Source organism: Eulemur rufifrons, chromosome 30 (assembly GCF_041146395.1).
Source record: "Eulemur rufifrons isolate Redbay chromosome 30, OSU_ERuf_1, whole genome shotgun sequence".
NCBI classification, from domain to species: Eukaryota; Metazoa; Chordata; class Mammalia; order Primates; family Lemuridae; genus Eulemur; species Eulemur rufifrons.
The window spans coordinates 86,701,888-86,726,537 of NC_091012.1; the positions used below are offsets into that span (position 1 = coordinate 86,701,888).

The window sequence follows — 24,650 nt, forward strand, 5'->3', positions numbered from 1 at the left end:
TCTAGAGTAATTCTGAAGAAGAAGAAGAAAAAGAAGAGGAGGAGGAGGAGGAAGAGGAGGAAGAAGATGAAAATGATGATTCCAAGTCTCCTGGAAAAGGCAGAAAAAAAATTCGAAAGATTCTTAAAGATGACAAACTAAGAACAGAGACACAAAATGCTCTTAAGGAAGAGGAAGAGAGGCGAAAACGTATTGCTGAGAGGGAGCGTGAGCGAGAAAAATTGAGAGAGGTAACCAGATTATTTCTATTATTTTTAAAATTTGAGATATAACTTTCACAGATATATTTCAGTATTGCAAGAGTAGAGCACAGATTTCTAGTTACAGTTGCATTTTCCTATTGGCAGTATTCTATGCAACTTAAAACACCTTGTTTAGGCTATATTAATTTAATTAAGTACATGGAAAGAGTTGAGATCCTTTCATCACCAAAATGATTGTGGTGTATTTGGGTTAGAAAAGTGTTTCAAAATTATTTCTTAAATCCATAAAAGATTTCAGTTATTTAATGAACTTTATATTATAAAATATTTTAAATAACAAGTAGAAAGAATAGTATAATAAACCTCCCTGTATCTGTTAACCTAACTTCAACAGTTGCTAACATAGGGCTAGTTTTGTTTCGTCTATTCCCTTACCTTCAAACTATTTTGAAAGAAATCCCAGAAATCATATTCCATCTATAAATAGTTGAGAATATATTGTTAGAAGATAAGGACCATTTAAACATTACTACAGTACTATTATTACACATAATTCCCTTATTTCCTCAGAAACATAGTAGTGGTTTCTTAAAACAGTTGGTGTGAATCAGGAGTCTGACAAGGTCCGGGTACATATTCTGTTGCATTTGAATGCTGTATCTTTTATCCATTTTAATCTATAGTTTTCCTTTTGTTCTTTCTGTTTTTTCTCCCATTCTTACAATTCAGTTGTTTTAGAAACCAGATTATTTGTGTAGAATTTCCTGTACTCAGAGTTTTGCTGTTTGTATCCCTGTGGTGTAGTTTCATTGTTGCCTGTATTTCCTGAAAACTGGTGGTAGGATCTAGAGGCCTGATCAGACTTAGATTGATTCAGTCTCACTAAGGGGTACTTTAAGTCTGATTGTCTCTTTTTTTTGTGATTTAACTCCTCCAACTTTGTTCCACTTTTTCAGAATTATTTTGGCTATTCTCAGTTCTTTGCATTTCCATATAAATTTTAGTATTATGTTTTTGATTTTTACAAAAGTCCTTGTGGAACTTTTATTGGGATTGTGTTGGATCTTTAGGTCGGTTGATCAGAAGTGACATCTTAACAATGTTTTCTCTCCTGTTGCATGAATACAGTGTACCTCTCTATTTAGATCTCCTTTCATTTTTCTTTGCAGTGTCTTATAATTTTCATTGTATAGGTCTAGTACATATTTTGTTAAATTTATCACTTTGTTTGATGTTACAGGAAATGCAATTTCAAATAATTTTGGTATAATGACATTGTGTCCTAAGACCTTGCTAAATTTACTTAATAGTTCTAGTAGTGTTTTTGGCAAATTCTTTAGGATGTTTACATGTACATTCATATTGTATGTAAAGAAAAAACATTTTGTTAATTACTTTCTAGTCTGTCAATTACTTCCGTTTTTAAATTATAAATGGATGCTGAATTTCTTCAAATGTTTTTTAATGCATCTGTTGGAGTGACCTAGAAAATCAGTGTTGCATTCCTAGAATAAACCTTGTTTGGTTATGGTATATTAGTCCTTTTATATATTGTTGTTTTATATTTCCCTTCTGTTCTCTATCTAGGGTTTAGTTTGGGTTTTTTTTTTTTAGTTCCTTAAGATGTAAACTTAGATTTTTGATTGTGATCTTCTTTTCTAATGTATGCATTTACCACTATAAATCTCCTTCTTAGTGTTGTTTTTACTGCATCCCATATATTTTGTATTCTGTGTTTTTTATTTTCATTTTTCTCAACATATTTTCTGATATCCCTTGTGATCTCTTGACTCATTAGTAGTTTAAGAGTGTGTTGTTTACTTTCCACATATTTGTGTTTTTTTTCAGTCATCTTCTGTTATGGATTTCTAGTTTCATTCCATTTTGATTGGAAAAGATATTTTGTATGATTTTAGTCATTTTATATTTATTGAGACTTGATTTTTATCCTATCATATGGTATGTCCTTGAGAATGTACCTTTGACAAAATGTGTATGCTGCCATTGTTGAGTGGGAATGTTCTTTACATATCTGTTAGGTCCAATTGGTTTATAGTGTTATTCAAGTCCTATATTTCCGTATTGATCTTTGTTTATTCTATGTATTATTGATATTGGGGTATTCAAGTCTCCAACTATTATTGTAGAACTATTTCTTTTTTCATTTCTGTCAGTGTTTCCTTCATACATTTTAGAGCTCTTTTTGTTTTATATATGTTCATAATTATATTTTCTTGATAAGTTGGCTCTTTTATGAATACATAATGTCCTATTTGTCTCTTGTAACAGTTTTTGACTTAAAAATTTATTTTGTCTGATGTTTATATAGTTATCCCAGCTCTCTTTTGGTTGTTATTTACATGGAATGTCTTTTACCATTCTTTCATTTTCAACCTATTTGTGTCTTTAGATCTAAAGTGAGTTTTTTATAGGTAGCCAATATTTGGATCATGTTTTTTATCTATTTTATCAATCTATGCCTTTTGATTTAGAAGTTTAATTCATTTATATTTGATGTAAGTACTGATAAGTAAGGATTTACTTCTGCCATTTTTGTTTTCTGTATGTCTTAACTCCTTTTTTTGTTCATTTCTTCTGCTACTACTTTCTTTTGTGTTTAGTTGATTTTTTTGCAGTGACAAATTTTGATTGTCATCTCACTTTCTTTTGTGTATATTCTATAGATATTTTTATGGTTACAGGGGGAATTACATATAATATCCTGAAGTTATAACAATCTTATTTGAATTGATGTCAACTTAATTTCAATCACATACAAAAACTGTATTCTTACACAGCTCCTTTCGTCTTTATATTATGTGGTAACTGTGTATTATTGATGTCATAAATTATATTTTTATATCTTTTATGTACAGTAACATTTATAATTATATTTTATGCTTTTGTCTTTTAAATACTATAGAAAATAAAAAGTGGAGTTATAAACCAAAATTACAATGATGCTGGGTTTTATATTTTCTCCTGTATGTATCTTTTCTGGCAATCTTTATTTCTTCATATGGCTTTGAGTTACTTCTAGCATCCTTTCAACCTGAAGGCTTCCCTTTATCAAGCCTTTTTGTAGGGCAGGTCTAGTTTTAACAAATTCCCTCAGCTTAGAGGTGTTTTAATTTCTCCCTCATTTTGAAGGATAATTTTGCCGGATATAGAATTGTCAGCTAATATTTTTTGTTCAATACTTTTAAATATATTATCCCACTGTCTTCTCGCCTCTAAGTTTCTGATGAGAAATCAGCTGATACTGTGTGTGTGATGAGTTCTTTCTCTCTTGCTGCTTTCAACATTCTCTTTTTATCTTTGGCCTTCCACAGTATAATATGTCTTGGTCCGTGTGTATTTGAGTTTATCCTACTTTGAGTTCATTGAGCTTTCTGGATTTGCAGATTTAGGTCTCTTCTCAAATTTGGGGATATTTCAGCCATTATTTCCTCAAATCATCTTTGACTATTTTTCTTTTCTTTTTCTAGGACTCTTATAATAAATAAGGTAGTCTGCTTGATGGATTCCCTCAGGTTTCTTTCTTTCTTCGCTTTTATGATTTCAGTTAACATCTTCATATTTGCTGATTCTTCTGCCCGCTCAAATCTGCTATTGATTTTCTGTTGAATTTTTAATTTTAGTTATTGTACTTTTTGGTTCCATTATTTTTGTTTAGTTCCTTTTTAAAATTTCTACCTTTTTGTTTATCCTCTCATTTTGTGCATATATTGTTTTCATTATTTCCTTTAGTTTTTTTGGCTCATGGTTTATTTTAGTTCTTTTAGCATATTTAAGACAATTGCATTGAAGTCCTTATCTTATTAATATAAAGTGTGTAGTCTGGTCTTTCTCAGGGATAGTTTCTGTTATGGGCCATGTTTTCCTGTTTTGTTGTATGCTTTATGATAACTTTTTTAAATTGCAGATTGGGCATTTGACTATTATAACTTTGTAACTCTGTATAAGAAGTTTTCTCCCTTTTCAAGGGGTTTTAAAATGTATATTTATAGTAGTAGACCTATAGTTTTAAGACTCCCTCACATTATTTTTGTCAGAGTGTTCCTTGCTGTATATCATCACTAAAGTCTCTGTCCCTTTCATTCATGTTCAACTAATGTTTTGAGAGAAATATTTATGTTTCTCCTGGTCTTTGTAGATTGATTGTGCTGGGGCATTCTTTCAATCCTTAAGTAGGCTTGCACTGAATTTGAAGATCAGCCTGAGGGAAAAACTTAAGGTCTTCTTAGGTCTTTATTGAACATGTATCTTGCCTGGGTGTAGACGTGGCTTTCTGAATTATCCTTTATACTTGGCTGCTTTTGAATGTCCTAAATTCCAAACTGTCTCTTCCCCAGCTTCTCTTCTGGGCCTTAGATGGTGTATGTATGCATCCACCTATAATGTCTTGCCCCGGGCATCTGTGTGTCTGTAATCACCTTGCAACTTTTTTTCTTTTTCTTTTCTTTTTTTTTTTTTAGCAGTGCTAGCTATGTTTTCTGCCCGAGTTCTGAGTTAGGTGAAGCAATGATTAGAGCCCTTATATCAGTCCTTCAGATATCCCTCAGACAGGCAAGATTACATGTACATAGTAATTTGCAGATAAAGTCTACTGTCTATTTCATTTTGTATACTTTCTCTTGCTTTGTCTTCAGTATTGTTGATCTTTTCTTCTGCACTATTATGTTATTAATCCCATTCAGTGAATTGCAGTGTACTGTAATTTTCATCTTTAGGGATTCTGTTTGATTTTTTTATATCTCCTATTTCTGTTTCTGTTCATGTTTTCTTTTCAATATTTGAACATTTATTAACAACTATTTACTGTGCTTATCTGCCAATTTCATTATCTCTGTCACTTCTTTGTCCATTTTTGTTGAGTATTTTTTCCCTTCATTATTGTTCATATTTTCCTCTTAATTCTAGTAATGTTTTATTAAAAAGTGGACATTATAAATTAGATATTTGTTGAGTGGCTATATGTTGTTATATTAGAGAGTGCTTGGCATTGTTTTGGCAGGCATTTAAGTCACTTTTAATTTAGTGTAATTTTGAAGCTTGGTTAATGGGCATCTTAAGTACCCTTTAATTTATGAATTATTTTTCCCCACTGCTAAGAATTCTCTACTGAATTCCCTGAGTTATACATGAAGACACTCCACTTTGCTTTGTCTAAAATTGAATGCTTCCCAGTGCTGTATGATGACTGGGAACTGTTTAGCTCACAGCTTCTCGGTCATTCTTTGCCTGGCCTTGCAGAGTTTCACTCCTCATATGTGCATTTTAATATTCAGCTATGACTCACAGTGAATCCTATCTTGATTTCTAGAGGTCTTTTGTTAGTTCTTTTTTTCTTTGCAGTTCTGCCTCACAACTTCCAACCATCTCAGCCTGACCTTTTTTTCCTCAACTTAGCACACCTCCAGTGCTTTGCTTGGGATCCATCCCTCTTTCCCTGATTCTGGAATGTACCTTTAGGCACCAATTCAGGGAGGATATAGGGCTCTCCTTGTTGGTTTTCCTATTCTCAGGGGTTAAGATCCTGTTGGTGCCTCTAATCCAATGTCTGAAAATATTTTTTTCAAATATTTTGCCTACTTTCTAACTGATTACAACAGGAGAGTAAATCTGGTCCCTAAAAAACCATCATGACTGGAAGCAGAAGGTGGGCTCAAGCTTTTAATGTGTTGGTCAAATGATGTTTTTTTTTTCTTTTTTTACCCTTCAATTCAGATGTAGGATACATTTCCTGTCTTTATTTTTACTACAGTTTAATCGATCATTTGTCCTAAGTTGTTCTTACATTTCATTTCCTTCTATTATTAGTTATGTAAATTTTCCTTATACTATAGCCTGAGTGAACAGACAAATCTAATTAGTCATTAATAAGGAGATGATTTCTTTATGAGTTATCTCCTACATTCAGGATGAAGTTCACTAATCCCCAATCCCGAAGACAGCCTTTTTTTTTTTTTTTTTTTGAGACAGAGTCTCACTCTGTTGCCCAGGCTAGAGTGAGTGCCGTGGCGTCAGCCTAGCTCACAGCAACCTCAGACTCCTGGGCTCAAGCGATCCTCCTGCCTCAGCCTCCCGAGTAGCTGGGACTACAGGCATGCGCCACTATGCCCGGCTAATTTTTTCTATATATATATTTTTAGTTGTCCATATAATTTTTTTCTATTTTTAGTAGAGACGGGGTCTCGCTCTTGCTCAGGCTGGTCTCGAACTCCTGACCTTGAGCGATCCACCCGCCTCGGCCTCCCAGAGTGCTAGGATTACAGGCGTGAGCCACCGCGCCCGGCCCCGAAGACAGCCTTTAATAACAAAAATATCATCAAGTCAGTGATTAATGTATGGTTCCAAAATCTTAATTAAAGCCTTGTGTATTAGTTTTCTATTGCTGCATTAAATATTTACCATACACCTAACCTGTTAAGACAAATTTAATATCTTACAGTTGTGTAGGTCAGGAAGTTGGGAATGGCTTAGCTGAATGTGGTTCTCCTGAGTCCTCTGCTTAATGTCTCACCAAGCTAAAATTAAGGTGTTAACCAGGGTTGTGCTTTCATCTAAGATTGTATACCTTTCCAGCTCACTTGCTGGCAGAATTCAGTTCATTGCAGTTGTAACACTTAGATCCTTAGCTACTAGAGGCTTCTGTCAACCACATGGCATTTTGCTTCATCTTTGAGATCAGGAGAGCATTTCAGTCTTAAAAGGACTCACTTTGATTATTCCAGGCTCACCTAAGAGAATTTCCCTTTTCATTAAGTCAGAGTCAACTACTTAGTAGCCCAATTATGGGAATGATATCCCATCATATTTATAGGTTTCAACCACATTCAACGGAAAGGAATTATACAGGGTGTTTATACCAGAGGGTGGGAATCTTGGGGGGGGGGGTACATTTTAGGATTCTGCCTACCACACCTTGCAAACTGTATAAAACATTTAGGGAATTTTCCATTTTTATCTAAGGGCTTTGCGTTAGTGATATGAAACTGGTACATATCCAAGCTAGGACACAATAATAATTTAGTGAATACTTAGCTTATGCCAGGTACTTTGCATACATTGCCTTATTTAATTTCCACAGTATCTCTGTGAGGGGTATTGATAATCTTTCCCAGTTTGCATATTCAGACACTGAAGCTAAGAGTTTAGGTAGTTTGATGAAATGGAATTTGGCTCTAAATAGCTTATGCTAGTTCCACTTCACCACATTGTTTCCCAGTGTTAATCTTGATTTGCATATCATATACAATTTGATGTAAGTACGGTATCTAAATCTGTGACTTATTTGTAATATTTTAGATGATACAGTGGTCCTTTGGTTATGGTTTTAAAAAGAGAGAGTGTCCTGTTAAAGAGACATTTACAAACATTTACAGGTGAAATTACATATTTTCTTGTGTTTACTTCAAAATAATTTGTGGGATCTGGAGAGTTGGAGAATGGGTGAGAGGCTATCAGTGAAAGAAAACTGGCCATAAGTTGATACTTTTTAAACTGAGTGATGGGCAATAGTATTCATTATTCTGTCTACTTTTGTGTATGTTTGAAAATATCTACATTGAACATTAAGAAATCCATTTGTTCCTAGTTAAAATTGTAAATCAAAAAACAATGGTTAAAATTTTATTCCTTAAATGTCATAATGTTTATAATTTTAGAATCATGAGTCTTTCTTTTCATGGAAACATAAAATGTTTATATAAGCAATTCTGTTTTAGTTTCAAAATATTAAGGGGGTACAAATGTTTTTGTTATATTGATACCTTTTATAATGCTTAGATCGGGGCTTTTGATGTGCCCATGAGCCAAATAGTGTTCATTGTACCAGATAGGTAGGTTTTTACCTCCCCCTTCTTCTTGATTTCCACTGACCTTTGCATAAAACTCTATGTGCTCCTGTGTGCACATTGATTAGCTCCCAATTATTAGACAGTACATATGGTGTTTGTTTTTCCATTCCTGAGATACTTCACTTAGGATGATGGTCTCCGGTTCCATCCAAGTTGCTGCAAAAGACATTATTTCATTCCCTGTTATGGCTGAGTGGTACTCCATGGTACACACACACACACACACACACACACACAAACACACACACACCCCCCACATTTTCTTAAGCCACTCATGAAGTCAGGAGCATGTAGTTTGAGTCCACATCTTTGTAATTGTGAATTGTGCTGTGATAAAACATTTGAGTGCAGGAATCTTTTTAATAAAATGACTTCTTTTCCTTTGGGGTAAATACCCAGTAGTGGGATTGCTGGGTCAAATGGTAAGTCTACAATTATTTCTTTGAAGAATCTCCATACCGTTTTCCATAGAGGTTGTACTAATTTGCAGTCCCACCAACAGTGTATAAACATTCCTTTCTCTCTGCATGCACACCAGCATCTATTGTTTTCGGACTGTTTAATAATGGCCATTCTGGCAAGGGTAAAGTGATTTCTCATTGTGGTTGTAATTTACATTTCCCTGGTGATTAATGATGTTGAGCATTTCTTCATATGTTTCTTGGCCATTTGTTTACCTTCTCTTGAAAAACTTCTGTTTGTGTCTTTTGCCCGCTTTTTAATGGGGTTTGATTTTTCCTTGCTGATTTGTTTGAGCTCGTTGTAGATTCTGGGTATTAGCCCTTTATCGGATGTATAGTTTGCAAATGTTTTCTCCCATTCTGTAGGTTGTCTATTCACTCTGTTGATTGTTTCCTCTGTTGTGCAGAAGCTTTTTAATTTAATCGAACCCTATTTATTTATTTTTGTTGTTGCTGTATTTGCCTTTGGGGCCTTCTTCATAAATTCTTTGCCTAGGCCAATGTCTAGAAGAGTTTTTCCTATGTTTTCTTCTACAATTTTTATGGTTTCATGCCTTACATTTAAGTCTTTCATCCATCTGGAATTAATTTCTGTTTATGGCAAGAGATAGTGGTCCTGTTTTATTTTTCTGCATGTGGCTATCCAGTTTTCCCAGCACCTTTTATTGAGTAGAGCTTACTTTCCCCAGTGTATGTTGTTGTCTGCTTTGTCGAAGATCAGTTGGTTGTGGATAGATGGTTTCATATCCGGGTTCTTCATTCTGTTCCATTGGTCTGTGTCTCTACATTTATACCAGTCCCATGCTATTTTGGTTACTGTAGCCTTGTAGTATAATTTGAAGTCTGGTAATGTGATGCCTCCAGTTTGGTCTTTTTACTTAAGATTGCTTTGCCTATTTGAGCTCTTTTCTGGTTCTCAACGAAGCATAGAATTATTTTTTCTAGATCTGTGAAATACGATGTTGGTATTTTGATGGGGATTGCATTGAATCTGTAAGTCACTTTGGACAGCATGGATATTTTAACAATGTTGATTCTACCAATCCATGAACATGAGATGTTTTTCCATTTGTTTGTGTTATCTGTGATTTCTTTCATCAGCGTTTTGTAGTTCTCCTTGTAGAGATTTTTCACCTCCTTGGTTGAGTATATTCCTAAGTATTTTCTTTTCTTTTTAGTTATTGTGAATGATATTGACTCTTTGATTTGACTCTCAACTTCACTGTTATTAGTATGTAGAGCTGCCACTGATTTGTATACATTGATTTTGCAACCTGAGACTTTGCTGAATTTATTTATCAATTCTAGGAGTCTTTGATAGAGTTTTTGGGATTTTCTAGATACAAGATCATATCATCAGTGAAAAGTGATAGTTTGAACTCCTCTTTCCCAATTTGGATACCATTTATTTCTTTCTCTTGCCTCAGTGCTCTGGCTTGGACTTCCAGTGCTATGTTGACTAGAAATGGTGACAGTGGGCTCCTTTGTCTTGTTCCAGTTCTTACAGGAAATGCTTTCAACTTTTCCCCATTCAGTATGATGTTGGGTACAGGTTTCTCATATATGGCTTTTATAATTTTGAGCTGTGTTCTGTCTGTGCCTAGTTTGTTGATGGTTTTTATCATGAAAGGTGCTGGATTTTATTGAATGCTTTTTCTACATCTATTGAAATGATTATATGGTCTTTGTCTTTGCTTCTGTTTATGTGGTGAATCACATATATTGCACTATCCTTGCAACCTTGCGATGAAACTCTCTTTATCATGATGAATTATCTTTTTGATGTGATGTTGAATTCAGTTTGCTTGTATTTTGTTGAGGATTTTTGTATCTATCTACATAAGGGGTATCAATCTGTAGTTTTATTTGTTGTGTCCTTTTGTGGCTTTGATGTCAAGGTGAAACTGGCTTCATTGAATGGGTTAGGGAGGATTCCCTCCTTCTCAATGTTATGGAATAATTTCTGTAGGATAGGTTCTACTTCTTCTTTGTAGGCCTGGTAGAAGTTCACTGTGAATCCAGTAGAATTTGGCTGTGAATCCATCTGGTCTGGGGTTTTTATTTTGTTGGGAAATTTTTCATTACTGCTTTATTCTCACTTCTAGTTATTGGTCTGTTTAAGATTTCTATTTCTTCCTAATTTGAATCTTAGGAGGTTGTGTGTTTCCAGGAATTTATCCATTTCCTCTACATTTTCTAGTTTAAGTGTGTAGAAATTTTCATAGTATTTATGGATGATATTTTCTATTTCTGTGGTATCAGTTGTGATATCTCCTTTTTCATTTCTGATTGAGCCTATTTGGATCCTTTCTTTTCAATTTCTGGTCAAACTAGGTAGACGTCCGATTTTGTTTATCTTTTCAAAGAACCAAGTTTTTCTTTCATTGATCCTTTGTATTATTTTTTTGTTTTCCATTTTATTTAGTTCTGCTCTGAGCTTTGTTATTTGATTTTTTTGTTTTTTGTTTTCTTGAGACAAGGCCTTGGCTCCGCCCCCCCAGACTAGGGTGCAGTGGCATCATCATAGCTCTCTACAACCTTAAACTCCTGGGCTCATGTGATCCTCTTGCTTCAGCCTCCTGAGTAGCTGGGACTACAGGCGTGTGCCACCACAGCCAGCTATTTTTTCTAATTTTGTAGAGAAGTGGTCTTGTTCTTGATCAGGCTGGTCTTGAACTCATGGCCTCAAGTGATCCTCCCACTTTGGCCTCTCAGAAAGATAGGATTACAGGCATGAGCCACAACGCCTGGCATGTTATTTCTTTTCTCCCAGTAGCTTTGGGTTTGGTTTGCTGTTCTCTTTCTAGTTCCTTGAGATGTGACATTAGGGTGTTAATTTTTGATCTTTCTGTCTTCTTTATGTAGGCATTTAAGGCTATGAATTTTCCCCTTGTGACTGCTTGTACTGTATCCTATAGATTCTGATAGCTTGTGTCCTCTTTGTTGTTGAGTTTGAGCAGTCTTTTGATTTCCATCTTAATTTCATCATTGACCCAAGGATTGTTAAGCAGGTTAATTTCCATAACTTTGTGTAGATTTGAGTATTTCTCTTGGAATTGATTTCTAGTTTTATTCCACTGTGGTCTGAGAAGATTCATGGTATGATTTCGATTTTTTTGAATTTGCTGAGACATGTTTTGTCACCTAAGATATGATCAGTCTTGGAAAATTTCTGTGTGCTGATGAGAAGAATGTATATTCAGCAGATTTTGGGGAGAATGTTAGGTAAATGTCTGTTAGATTCATTTGTTCTAAAGTCCAATTTAAGTCCAGTGTTTCTGTATTGATTTTATGCTTCAGTGATCTGTCCAGTTCTGTCAGTGGGGTATAGAAGTCCCTGGAAATTAGGATGCTACGGTTTATCTCTTTGCTTAGATCTAGTAGAATTTGCTTTATGAATCTGGGAGCTCCTGTGTTATTTGCATATATATTTAGGATTGTTACATTTACTTGTTAAAATTACTCCCTTTACCATTATAATGACCATCCTTTTCTAAAAACTGTTGTTTATTTAAAGTCTGTTTTATCTGATATGAGAATGGCTGTACCTGCTCGCTTTTGTTTTGCATTTGCATAGAATATTTTTTTCCATCCCTTCACCTTGATTCTCTGTGAGTCCTTTTGGGTTAGATGTGTTTTGTGGATACAGCAGATACTTTGGTTGCATTTTTTCATTCATTCAGCCAGTCTATGTCTTTTAACTGGGGCTTTCAGACTTCACGTTGAATGTTAGTATTCATATGTAGGATATTGTTCTCTTCATTATGTTGGGTGATACCTTATTGTTTTGTTTTCCCTCTTGTGCTGTTGTTTTTTAAGAGCTGTGTTCTTTAATTTTTGATTGTTTTTACACTGATGGGTATCTATTGTGCTGTTCCATGCATAATGCAGTTCTGAATATTTCCTGTAGGGCACTCTGGTAGTGACAAATTTCCTCAGTGTTTGTATGTCTGCACAAGTCTTTATTTCTCCATCATTTAGGCAACTTATTTTTGCAGGGTATAAAATTTTGGGGTGGCAGTTGTTCTGTTTATGATCACTAAAAATGGGGCCCTAATCCCTTCTGGCTCATAAGGTCTCTGCTGAGAGGTCTGCTGTTAGCCTGATGGGTGTTCCCTTGTAGGTTATTTATTGCTTTTGTCTTACTGCTTGTAGAATTTTCTCCTTCGTTTGACTTTGGCCAGGTTGATGACCACGTATCTTAGGGATGTCCTATTTGATATGATTCTTCTCAGTATTTGAAGACTGACTTGTGTCTGGATATCTGCCTCTCTGGCAATACCAGGGAAATTTTCCTCAATAATTCTCTCAAATAGATTTTGTATGATTTTTGCTTTTTCTTGTTCTCCCTCAGGGATACCTATAATTCATATATTATTTCGTTTGACATAGTCCCATATTTCTCTGAGTGATTGTTCATTATTTTTTCTTTTCTTTTCTATATCTTTGAGTGACTGCTAGTTCACGAGCTTTGTCTTCAAGCTCTGAGATTCTTTCTTCTCCTTGGTTTAGCCTGTTGTTGAAGCTTTCTGCCGTATTTTGAAATTCCACAAATGACTCTTATTTCTTTAAGTACTTTTAGATTCTTTCTTATGTTACCTAGCTCTCTGATGACTTTCTCATTGTTTTCATTGATGTCCTGAAATATATTTTTCACTTCTTTGTGTTGGTTTTAAACTTTCTTTTCACTTCCATTCATCTTATTTGTCATTTGTATTCTCAGTTCTATTTGTGACATTTCAACAATTTCCTTTTGTTTGGAGTCCATTGCTGTGGATCCATTGTGATCCCTTGGCGGTGTCAAACTATATTGTTTTTCATGTTGCCAGAGTTCTTTTTCTGGTTTCTTCTCATCTGAATCCTCTTCTCCCAGCTCAGGTCTGATAGGTTTGCAGTGCACCTGTTCTTCTTTGCTGGGAAGTCTCCTACTTAGAAGAAGGAGAGGTCCCCAGATGGTGCTTTTGTGTCTTACTTTGGACGATTAACCTGGCAGGGGAGGGATGGACACACTGAGAGCCTGTAATGCAGCTGTTTGTTTTTGTCCTGTCCCCTGTGATTATGACAGTTCAAGTCAGTTCTGGATGAGCTTCATGGGGTGTGGTGGCTTGTCCCCCAGGCCACTGTTGGAAGCTCGAGTTGGGGGCTGGGCGAGTCCTCCATTGAGTCTGGTGTTGCTGGGGATTGCTCTGCCTGGGTCTCTCCATGGACGTGACAGTGGCAGCTGGGCGAGGCTATCAAGGCAGTGATCACGGGTGTCCAGGCTGTAGACGTTTGCTTGAACTGGGTCCAGGTGTGATGTCGGCTTGAGGCTGGCAAGTCCACCACTGAGTGTTGGATCACAACGCAGTGGCAAGTGGGATCCTTGAGGGCAGGGTCATGGGGCTGGATAGCAGCAGAGAGATTTGGAGCTGGGTCTAGGGGCCTGGTGGCAGCACTGGAGCCTCAAGGGTGGAGCCACAGTCTCTTCAGCAGTGGAGGAACCTCAGGCAGAGCTGCAGGACCTGGTAATAGTGTTAGAGCCTCAGAGGGCAAAGTAGGGGATGGGGGTGGGGGCCAGGCAGCGGGAGCCAGAGCTACGTCTTCAAGGCAGGGCTGGAGCTGTGTGGGTGAGGCTGCATGGTCGGAGAGCAGCAGGGAACCATGGAGCTGGAGCTGTGTGGGGCTGTTGGCATTGTGGGGGCGGGTCTTAGGGTCGGGGCTGCAGTTGGGGCTGCAACTGAGGCTGCCAGGGATTTCCCCCTTCCCCGGGTCCCGCAGAGGCAGTCCCTGCAGGGCTTCTCAGGTAGCATCTGTGATGCTTTTGCTGCTCAAATCCCCTTCCACTCTTGAAGAATGAATTGCTGTGTCACCTTCTCCTTCACTTTGTCCTCCCACTTCTCTGGTGTTTTAAAATGCTTTTTCCAAGAAGGCCTGTCCATATGTAGGCATCCACCTGCAACTTTTCCTCTCCTTGAGAGAGGCACGCGTGTTGCTTCTTGTCTGCCATGTTTCCCCTCCCTGTCTGTTTCTTGTATTAAAGTAGTATTTTATATTGGTTAAGAGCATTGACTGTGGAGGCCAGCTCTCTGGGTATAATCTTAGTGTTACAGAGGAAAGTTAATAGTTAATAGTTGTATCACCTTGTGCAAGTTGCTTCTCTATGCCTCAGGGTTTTTTAGCTGTAAAATAGTAATACTTGTACCTACCTCATACAGTTATTGAGTATGATATGTAATAGATGGAAATTAGGATAATACAGCAAAAAAATATATAGACATACACATACTTGTGGCCGTGTATGTGTGTCTCATTAAGTTTTCTTTTCGACAAGGAACTCTCCATAATTGTTTTCCTTTTGCAATTAGAAGGTATTTTACGTTCCTGTCATGCTTTTTGAGCTTGTGGTTCTGAAACCAGTGTTTCTAAATGTTTTTTCCCTTTCACAACATTCACAGTGTTTTTCAGTAGGATTCATGTTGACATCATAAGTTGGACAGTTCTTGTTTGAGACTTTCTTTCACATTATATTACGTTTTATATTTATCTTCCCTTTCTCCTACCTTAAATACCAAATGTCACCAATGGTGACAACCATAGATGATCTTGCACGTTTTCAGTTGTCCTCTAGAAGAGTAGAACTATCCCTGGTTGGGAGCTGCAGGTCTATTCAAATTTTAATGGTGGTTGCACAGATTAGTTTTTAGCACTTCTTTTTTCACAACTCTACCTAACACATATGTGTTGAGATATCCAGGGTGAGAACCATTGAGCTAAATTACTGGCATTAGCATAGTGATTTAAAGTCCTGTGGAGGTTTTTGATTTTGATATTGATGTAAACCTGTGATCTATCCTGGCTTTATTGAACCAACATATTGGATGTGTGGTGTGGTAGTAAATGTGTCTATATTTTGGAAAGTCTCCCTTGGTAAGACTGACCGTTGCTTCAAAGATTCTTATGAACTTAACTATCAACAACTCCCTTTCTTATAGGTGATAGAAATTGAAGATGCTTCACCCACCAAATGTCCAATAACAACCAAGTTGGTTTTGGATGAAGACGAAGAAACCAAAGAACCTTTAGTGCAGGTTCATAGAAATATGGTTATCAAATTGAAACCCCATCAAGTAGATGGTAAGAAACTATTAGATGATCAATAATTTTTAGTTAAATTTTACCTGTAGTTGGGTATGAGGCAGAATGTGTGCTCGTATTCTGCTAAGCACTGGAGGTACATTGGTGAGCAAAAATACACAATCCCTCTGCCCTTACGAAACTTATAAACAAATGAGGAAAAACAAAATGGGGTGATTGCAAACACAGTGAGTGTTATAAAAGGGGAAGGAAGTGCTATTTACAAACGGGTATATATTACAGGTTGATTTTACCTAGTCTGCAGTAATTGGCTAAGGGAAGGCAGGGAGTAGGAAGAAGTACAGTTAGCTAAAAGCCTTCTTTAGGAAATACTCTTTCTACATTTTTAGGTGTTTTTAAATAATATTCCTACACTGCTATTAGAAAGACACCAAACTGTCCCTACTCTCTGCTTTGCTGGAGTAGAATCAGTAAGTCAGTTTTGAGCATTTATGTGAATTAATTCATAAGGGAAGTTCTATGGTTCCTACTTCTTAGGTGGCCAGCCTCCTGTCTGGCTCAGTCTTTACTCTTGAATAAAGGGAGAAATGATAAATTATCTTCTGGGTTTTTTTCCCTTGTTGATTAAATAAACTTGAAGGTATATTTGATAGGAAGCTAGTTCCCTCTTCAGATAAAGTTTCTATTTTAGAGTATTCTTGTATCTCTTTGACCCATGCCAGGGAATACAGAATGTCTGCTTTGATAGCTTAGATAAGGAGAATGAAGGAAACTCACCCTGTTGTGTGTTTGTGTTCACTTATTTCTAGTTTACCTTACCAGAAAAATCACCCTATTTACATTTAAGACATTTTTTAGTTCTGTGTTTTTATTTTTTTATTTTTTAATTTTTTTTCTTAAATTTTTTTTTTTTTTTTTTGAGGCAGAGTCTCACTCTGTTGCCTGGGCTAGAGTGCCATGGCGTCAGCCTAGCTCACAGCAACCTCAGACTCCTGGGCTCAAGCAATCCTCCTGCCTCAGCCTCCCAAGTAGCTGGGACTACAGGCATGCGCCACCATGCCAGGCTAATTTTTTCTATATGTATTTTTAGCTGTCCATATAATTTCTTTCTATTTTTTAGTTGAGACGGGGTCTCTCTCTTGCTCAGGCTGGTCTCAAACTCCTGAGCTCAAACGATCCGCGGGCCTTGGCCTCCCAGAGTGCTAGGGGTACAGGCGTGAGCCACCAAGCCCGGCCAAGTTCTGTGTCTTTAAACACTATTTCTTAGAAGTTTTGGTTGTTTGTGATGTCTTTATAAAGGAAGGTTTTTAACTTGGACCTTTAAATTTAATTTAATGAAGCTGTCATTTTTAGGTGTTCAGTTTATGTGGGATTGCTGCTGTGAGTCTGTGAAGAAAACAAAGAAATCTCCAGGTTCAGGATGCATTCTTGCTCACTGCATGGGCCTTGGTAAGACTTTACAGGTAAGAACTAAAGAATATGAAGGTATCCTGTTTTGTGCATATATTAATATATGTTGGATTCTACTATGTTTTAGGCACAGTTGTAGGAGCTGAAGATAAAGCATTGAACAAGAATAACAGGATCTCTCTTCAAGAAGCTTATATTCTAGTGGAGGAGAGAGCTGCTAATCAAATAAAATACGAAATATGTACTTTCAGAAAATAAGTGTTAAGGGAAGATACTGAGTTAGGGAAGGCATCTTGTAGGAGGTGATATTTCAGTAGAGATCTTAATGAAGTGAGGCAGTGGGGGTTACAGGTATGGCCAAGAAAAACTGCAAAGACTGAGGTGGGAAATCAATTTGATAACCTTTGACTGTCTATGATGCTACAGGAATGAGAAAGTAAAATTTTTTTCACTGTTAAAATTGTATTTCTAAATGGTCAGAGTTGTACCAGAGATGTTAGATTAGTGAGTACATATGTAGTTTTAAACCGTAAGGTAATTATCATAGATTCAGTGAGTCAGAACATGTTCAAATGGAAAAGTTCTGTATAACACAGTTCTCTTCTAAATGGGCAGTGGTATTTTCTGAAAGGCTGTAGGGACAGTCTGTGGAGGCCAGGGACTTAGTAGGTGTTTTAGTGTGGTGACATAACATTCATGTTGATCTTAGAATCATGGAGATTTTAGCATTGGAAGGGTGTTATATATCATCTAGTCAAACTTTCTCATTTTACTATGATATCTCTTTCCCTATAATTTGCCTCGTTTGGAAATTATGACTTTTTGGTTGGTTTTTTTATTGTTTAAAGCAAAACAAAGCTATTAGGATGCAAGACTGCTTGATTTATTAATTTTTTGTGGACATTTAAATGAAGATGACAACTTAATCTTTTTTTTGTAGGTGGTAAGTTTTCTTCATACAGTTCTTTTGTGTGACAAATTGGATTTCAGCACAGCTTTAGTGGTTTGCCCTCTTAATACTGCTTTGAACTGGATGAATGAATTTGAGAAGTGGCAAGAAGGATTAAAAGATGATGAGAAGCTTGAGGTATCATATTTTAAATATTTTCTGTTAAAATAATCATATGGAATTTATATGGTAAAAAATATTTTCAATTACCAATGATGTGTATTTCAATGGGAATATTTAGTACTCATACATTTTTTAATATCTACTTTTAAAAATCCTTATTTTCCCACCAAGGTCTCTGAATTAGCAACTGTGAAACGTCCACAGGAGAGAAGCTACATGCTGCAGAGGTGGCAAGAAGATGGTGGTGTTATGATCATAGGCTATGAGATGTACAGAAATCTTGCTCAAGGAAGGAACGTGAAGAGTCGGAAACTTAAAGAAATATTTAACAAAGCTTTGGTTGATCCCGGTAAGATATTAACAGGCACTGACATAAAGAAGTAAATTGAATTAAAAATATGTTTATATTTTATTTAACAAATACTAATTCGGTAACTACTAAGTAGCTGGTCTTTTGTTTTGTTTATCCTTCAGGTTTTTGCCTTTTTAAAATTTCGGTAAGATAAAATCACTTTTAATGTTGCCAGCTGTTCAGAATTTATTTACCGAATCTAGAAGTGTTTGGGGTTTTCAGGGGATACCTTATAAACAATTAAAAATGCATCAGATGCCTGTGTCATAATTGAAGATTCTTCCAACTTTGTGAATATTAGGTGATAAGAGCTCTGTCCATACTCTGAAAACAGTTCTTAAGTCTTTTTCCAACTTCATGTGATTAGAAGAATTGCTGCTTGTTTATCTCTTATCCTTTTAAGGGCCATCATTATGGTTAATATTTGCAATACTTTCAATCCATACATGGCAGTAATCTGATGTGAAAACCAAATATTTGATTCTTATTTGCCACTTGTAAAAGCAACAAGTTGTCCTATCTATAAAACTAATTTTTTTTTAAAATTTAAGATTATTAATTTGTGTGTACAAATTTTTTCTTCAAATGTTATCTTGTCGTATATTACTTAAAGACACTCTTGAGGCTTTATACCAAAGTAACTTTTTGCTGTTGTAAAGTTAAGGCCTAAAAATAAGTTTATCTTTTTCTTACGATTAAAGTAGGTATCTAAAAACCCCGTGGTTGGTTTATTGTTGGAGAACTATAAGCTAGTGACTGGCATCATTGCAGCAGAGTTTTTATAAGGTTTCCTTGGAACAACTGAAAATAATTTTAGGTTCTTAGTGTGCTTATTTTTTCATGACGAAATGAAGACAAAAAGAAATTAAAGCTCTTAACATGAAGGATACCTTTATCATTTCCATGTTTTATCATTTAGTGACATTTTAGAAAATGTTTTATTTTGGAATAATTTTCTTTCTTTTCTTTTGTTCTCCTTTCCCTTTTCTTTCCTTTCCTTTCCTTTCATTTTTTTTCTTTTTTTCTTTTTTTGATAGAGTCTTGCTCTGTCACCCTGGGTAGAGTGCAGTAGCGTCATCGTAGCTCACTGCAACCTCAAACTCCTAGGCTCAAGTAATCCTACTTCAGCCTCCTGAGTAGCTGGGACAACAGGCATGTGCCACTATGCCTGGCTAATTTTTCTATTTTTGGTAGAGACAGGATCTCGCTCTTGCTCAGGCTGGTCTCGAACTCCTGAGCTCAAGCAATCCTCCCTCCTTGGCTTCCCAGAGTACTAGGATTACAGGTGTGAGCCACCGCACCTAGCCTATTTTGGAATAATTTTCTGTTTATAGAAAAGTTGAAAAAATAGCATAGAAAGTTCCCATGTACTCTGCACCTGCAACCAGTTCACTCATTTTTTTTTTTTTTGAGATGGAGTCTCACTCTGTTGCCCCAGGTAGATTGCAGTGGCATCATCACAGCTCACCACAACCTCAAACTCCTAGGCCCAAGTGGTCCTCCTGCCTCAGCCTCCCAAGTAGCTGGGAATACAGGCACACACCACCACACCAGCTAATTTTTTTCTATTTTTGGTAGAGACCAGGTCTCGCTGTTGCTCAGGTTGGTATCGAACTCCTAAGCTCAAGTGGTCCTCCCACCTCAGCCTCCCAAAATGCTAGGGTTGCAGGCATGAGCCACCACGCCTGATCAGTTCCCTCACTGTTGACATCTTACATTGCCATGGTACATTTGTCAAAACTAAGAAATTGACAACATCGTTGGCTTGTTATCATTAGCTAAACTCCACACTTTGTTTGGATTTCACCAGTTTTTCCATCCAGAGTACCACGTTGCATTTACCTGTCACATCTGCAGTGTCTTTTGGTATGTTCTTTATTTTTCATTATCTCATCTGTCTTGAGGAGTACTGTCTAGGTAGATATCCTGTAGAGTGTTCACTAATTTGAATTTATAGTTTTTCTTGTGATTAGAATGATGTTATAGGTTTTAAAAGAATATACCAGAGGTGAAGTATCCTTTGTGTCACGTATCAGGGAGTACATGATATCCACATGGCATCACAGGTGATATTAACTTTCATCACTTGGTTAAGGTAGTGTTTGCCAGGTTTCTCTCCTATAGAGTTGCTATTTTTACCTGTCCCTACTCTGTTCATTGGAAGCCAGTCACTAATACGAGCCTACTCTAATGGGAGGAGGGCAGAAATTAATCTGCCTCTCCTAACGTGGGCAGTATCTACACATAATATTTGGATTTTTTTCTTTAAGAAAGATGTATCATTCTCACCTATTTATTCAGTCATTGATTTATATCGATATAGACTCATCTATTTTTAGTTTATATGTTAGACTATAATTTAATACTGTGTTATTTATTTTATTCCTCAAATTATTTCACTTTGGCCTTAGGGAGCTCTTTTTAGTTTAGTTCCTGTGTCCTTCTGATATGCCCCCATCCTTTTGGGTTTTGAGCACTTCATTACTTTCTGGTACTACAAGATGCTCCAGGTTCATGTTATATTTTCCTGGCCCCAGAACCAGCCATTTCTCTAAGATGCCATGGTTCTTTTTAGAAAATGGCATTTATAAACCATGATCTGGACACTGGGTATGTTTCTTGTTACTGAATTGTCATTGCTACTAGGTCATCTCAGTAAAATATGTGTATATGTATTAATCCACATATCTGTGTATGTATATATTAAACTAAATGTGATTTCATAATGGTGTCTTCAACTCTAATCCAGTACCACAGGGTTCATTTAGCCTTCTTTTTTAAATTAATCTGTAACTTTGCCATTCCAACAATGAGGATCCTAGCTCCCACCATCCACCATCCATTTACTTATTTGTTCCTCCTCAATATACATGTAAAGTAGTTTCAGAATTGTCAATCCATACTTATGTGAGAAACAAATTTACCAACCAGAATACAGTGTTTTTGCATGATTGCTTTTATCTGTGGCTTTATAATTTCTAGTTAAAATATCATTTTCTAAAGTTACATAGGTCAATTCCTATTAATATATTTTGTTTACATGTTTTAAGTTTATTCTTTTCAATGCAGCATTTAGTGGGTTTTGACAAATGAATAGAGTTAATCTTTTTATAACCTTAAATAATTACTGTAATTGGATTTTTTGTTTCATAAAATAACTAGTTTAATTATTAATACCTACTTTAATTCATTTTAATCATTCTAAGCATTTATTGTTCATAGCAGTAACCTGTTAGTCTACAGTTTCCCACATATAATTTAATGGTTAGAGTTTTTAAAAATTGTGGTGAAACGCATATAACATAAAATTCACAGTTTAACCATTTTAAAGTGTACAATTCAGTGGCATTTAGTATATTCACAGTGTTGTATAACCATCACAACTATTCCATTGAATTCTGGAACATTTTCATAACCTTGAGAAGAAATCCTATATGTATAAGTAAATCTCTCTAACCATTTAAAGTGTACAATTCAGTGGCATTTAGTATATTCACAGTGTTGTATAACCATCACAGCTATTCCATTGAATTCTGGAACATTTTCATAACCTTAAGAAGAAATCCTGTATGTATAAGTCTCTCTAAGTCGTTATTCCCCCTATCCTGTGGTAACTACTAACCTATTTTCTGTTGCTATGGACTGCCCTATTCTGAACGTTAATTAAAATATTTCTGGACATTTCATAAGGACAGCATCATACAATATCTGTCTTCTTTCACTTAGCTTAATGTTTTCAAGGTTGATCCACATTGTGGCATGTATCAGTACTTCATTCCTTTTCACTACCAAATAATATTCCCTTGTGTGGATAATATCTGCATTTGTTTATCTGTTCATCAGTTGATGGACATTTGGGTAGATTCCACTTTTTTTGGCTATTGTCAATAATACTGCTGTGAACATTTATGTACAAGTTTTATTTGCGCATCTGTTTTTTGGTTCTTTTATGTATCTACTTAGGAATGGAATTGCTGGGTCACATGGTAATTCCATGTTTAATCTTTTGATGAAATGCCGGTTTTCTACACTGGCCACACCATTTGATCTTCTTACTAGCAGTGTATGAAGGTTCACATTTCTTCACATCTATGCCAACACTTGTTATTATCACCATCCTACTATGTGTGAAATAGTGTCTCATTGTGGTTTTGATTTATGTTTCCCTAATTTCTAATAGTGTCAAGCATTTTTCATGTGCTTGTTGGCTATGTGTTTATCTTCTATTTTTTATTATTTCAATAGACTTAGGGAGTACAAGTGAAGTTTTGTTACATGGATATATTGTATAATGGTGAAATCTGGGTTTACCATCACCTGTATAGTACCCAATAGGTAATTTTTCATCTCTTACCCCTTTGCAACCCTACCCCCTTTTAAGTCTCCAGTATCCATTATTCCACTCTGTATGACCTATTGCTTAGCTCCCGCTTACAAGTGAGAACATGTGGTATTTGAGTAAAGTAACTGTTCCTGAGTTACTTTACTTAGGATAATGGCCTCTAGTTCCATCCAAGTAGCTGCAAAAGACATTTCATTCTTTTTTATGGCTGAGTAGTATTCCGTGGTGTGTATATGTGTGTGTGTGTGCACAGACACACACACACACACACACACACACACACACCATATTTTCTTTATGCGCTCGTTAATTGATGGACACCTAGGTTGATTTCATATCTTTGTGATTGTGAATTATGCTGCAATAAGCATAAGAGTTCAGGTATCAAATCCACAACTCAGCAGACAATAGTGGGACCTGCTTAGGTTCCACTGCCCTGACCTGGTGGCTCTCCCTCCAGAGACTGCCAACAGGCAGCAGGCCATACCAGCTAGGCCAGTCCCAAGCAGTCTGCGTTCAAGTGGAAAAGCCACCCCAGGCCATAAGCCTCCTCACCTAGGACAGAAACCGACAAGCCTTTCATCTCTCATTTTAGAAACCAAAATCTCAGGCACACCCTTCCCCTATTCCTGTGAAGGGAGGGGTGCCCTGCTCGGGTGTTATCCCATGCTACACTCTTTTCTCAGTTCTGACTGGGGGGGTTCCTTCTCCACCTGAGATTAGATTGCAAATCTTCTCCCTATCCTTGATCAATATGTTTGGGTCCTGGGTGGACAGGATCAGGTGAGCGGGCCTGTCCTCAGGCCCCTAAATTTAAGTGCTGTGATAGGGAATGGTGGGCTGGTCCCAGACTTCCTGTGGAACACTTAGGCAGTCAGCGGGGTAGTTGTGCTGTGGACCGACTACCAGTATGGGCATGCCCTTCTCTTTGGGAGCAGCCAGGCGGGCAGCTCTGGAGGAAAGCCAAAAGGTGTGAGGTTTGTGGTCTGACTGCTCCTCAGTCCCATAGCTGCCCACAGCTGCAGTGGTGGAACTTGTCTTTGGGGTGCGTGAGAATGCCCAGGTTGCTGTCTCCCTCTCTGGGTAGGGCTCCCAGAATGGCTCTGCACTGCAGATGCCCTGAATTCTGAAGCCTGTGGAAATCCATGTAAATTTGAGCAGTGCCTATGTGTGATCTCCAGGCAGCTCCCTGTGCCAGTCAGGAGGCCTGTGGGGGCTGAGGAGCTCTCTTTGGTAGCTAAAATTGTAAAAGTCTCAGATGGGAGTGTGGGCCCCAAGGGTCTCTCACTTATCCCTTCCCCGAGTCCAGGTCTGGCAGCCACTAAAGGCTCTCAGCAACCCCAAGCAGGCAGCCCCATTTCTCCTTCCTTCACCCTGGGTGTCTCCTGTTACCTCTCTGTTATATTCAAGTGTTCTTTCCCAAATGATCTATTTGAAGTATGGCTATCTAATTGATACCTTGATTTTTCTCCAAGGAAGAGGTGCACATCAGCTGGTTCTAGTTAGCCATCTTGCCATCCATGTTTATCATCTTTGGAGAAATGTCTCTTCAAGCCTTTTGCCCATTTTGTAATTGGTTTATTTTTCTTTTTATTATTGGGTTATAAGTGTTCTGTATATTGTCTGGATACTGTGCCTATAACATACCCCCCCACACAATTTGCAAATATTTCCTCCCATTTATGAGTTGTTTACTTTCTTTATATCATACTTTTATGCACAAATTTTAAAATTTTGATTACGTTTAATTCATCTAATTTTTCTTGTTGCTTGTACATTTAGTGCACATCAGAGAATTCATTGCCTAATCCAAGGTCATAATTTTTTTTATTTCTTTTTTTTAAAGTGTCTTATAGTTTTAGCTTTTACATTTT

The 24,650-nt window shown here is 36.7% G+C and overlaps 1 protein-coding gene across 2 annotated transcripts in view; it reads left to right on the forward strand.

The window, feature by feature from the left end:
* Positions 1-24,650, forward strand: part of ATRX (ATRX chromatin remodeler) — a 216,863-nt gene that overhangs the window by 99,938 nt on the left and 92,275 nt on the right. For both annotated transcript variants that reach the window (XM_069464119.1, XM_069464120.1), the window contains 5 exons: positions 6-230; positions 15,498-15,639; positions 16,954-17,063; positions 17,951-18,097; positions 18,254-18,431. In XM_069464119.1, coding sequence (XP_069320220.1) covers positions 6-230; positions 15,498-15,639; positions 16,954-17,063; positions 17,951-18,097; positions 18,254-18,431 — 802 coding nt within the window. The remainder of the gene's footprint in view (positions 1-5; positions 231-15,497; positions 15,640-16,953; positions 17,064-17,950; positions 18,098-18,253; positions 18,432-24,650) is intronic.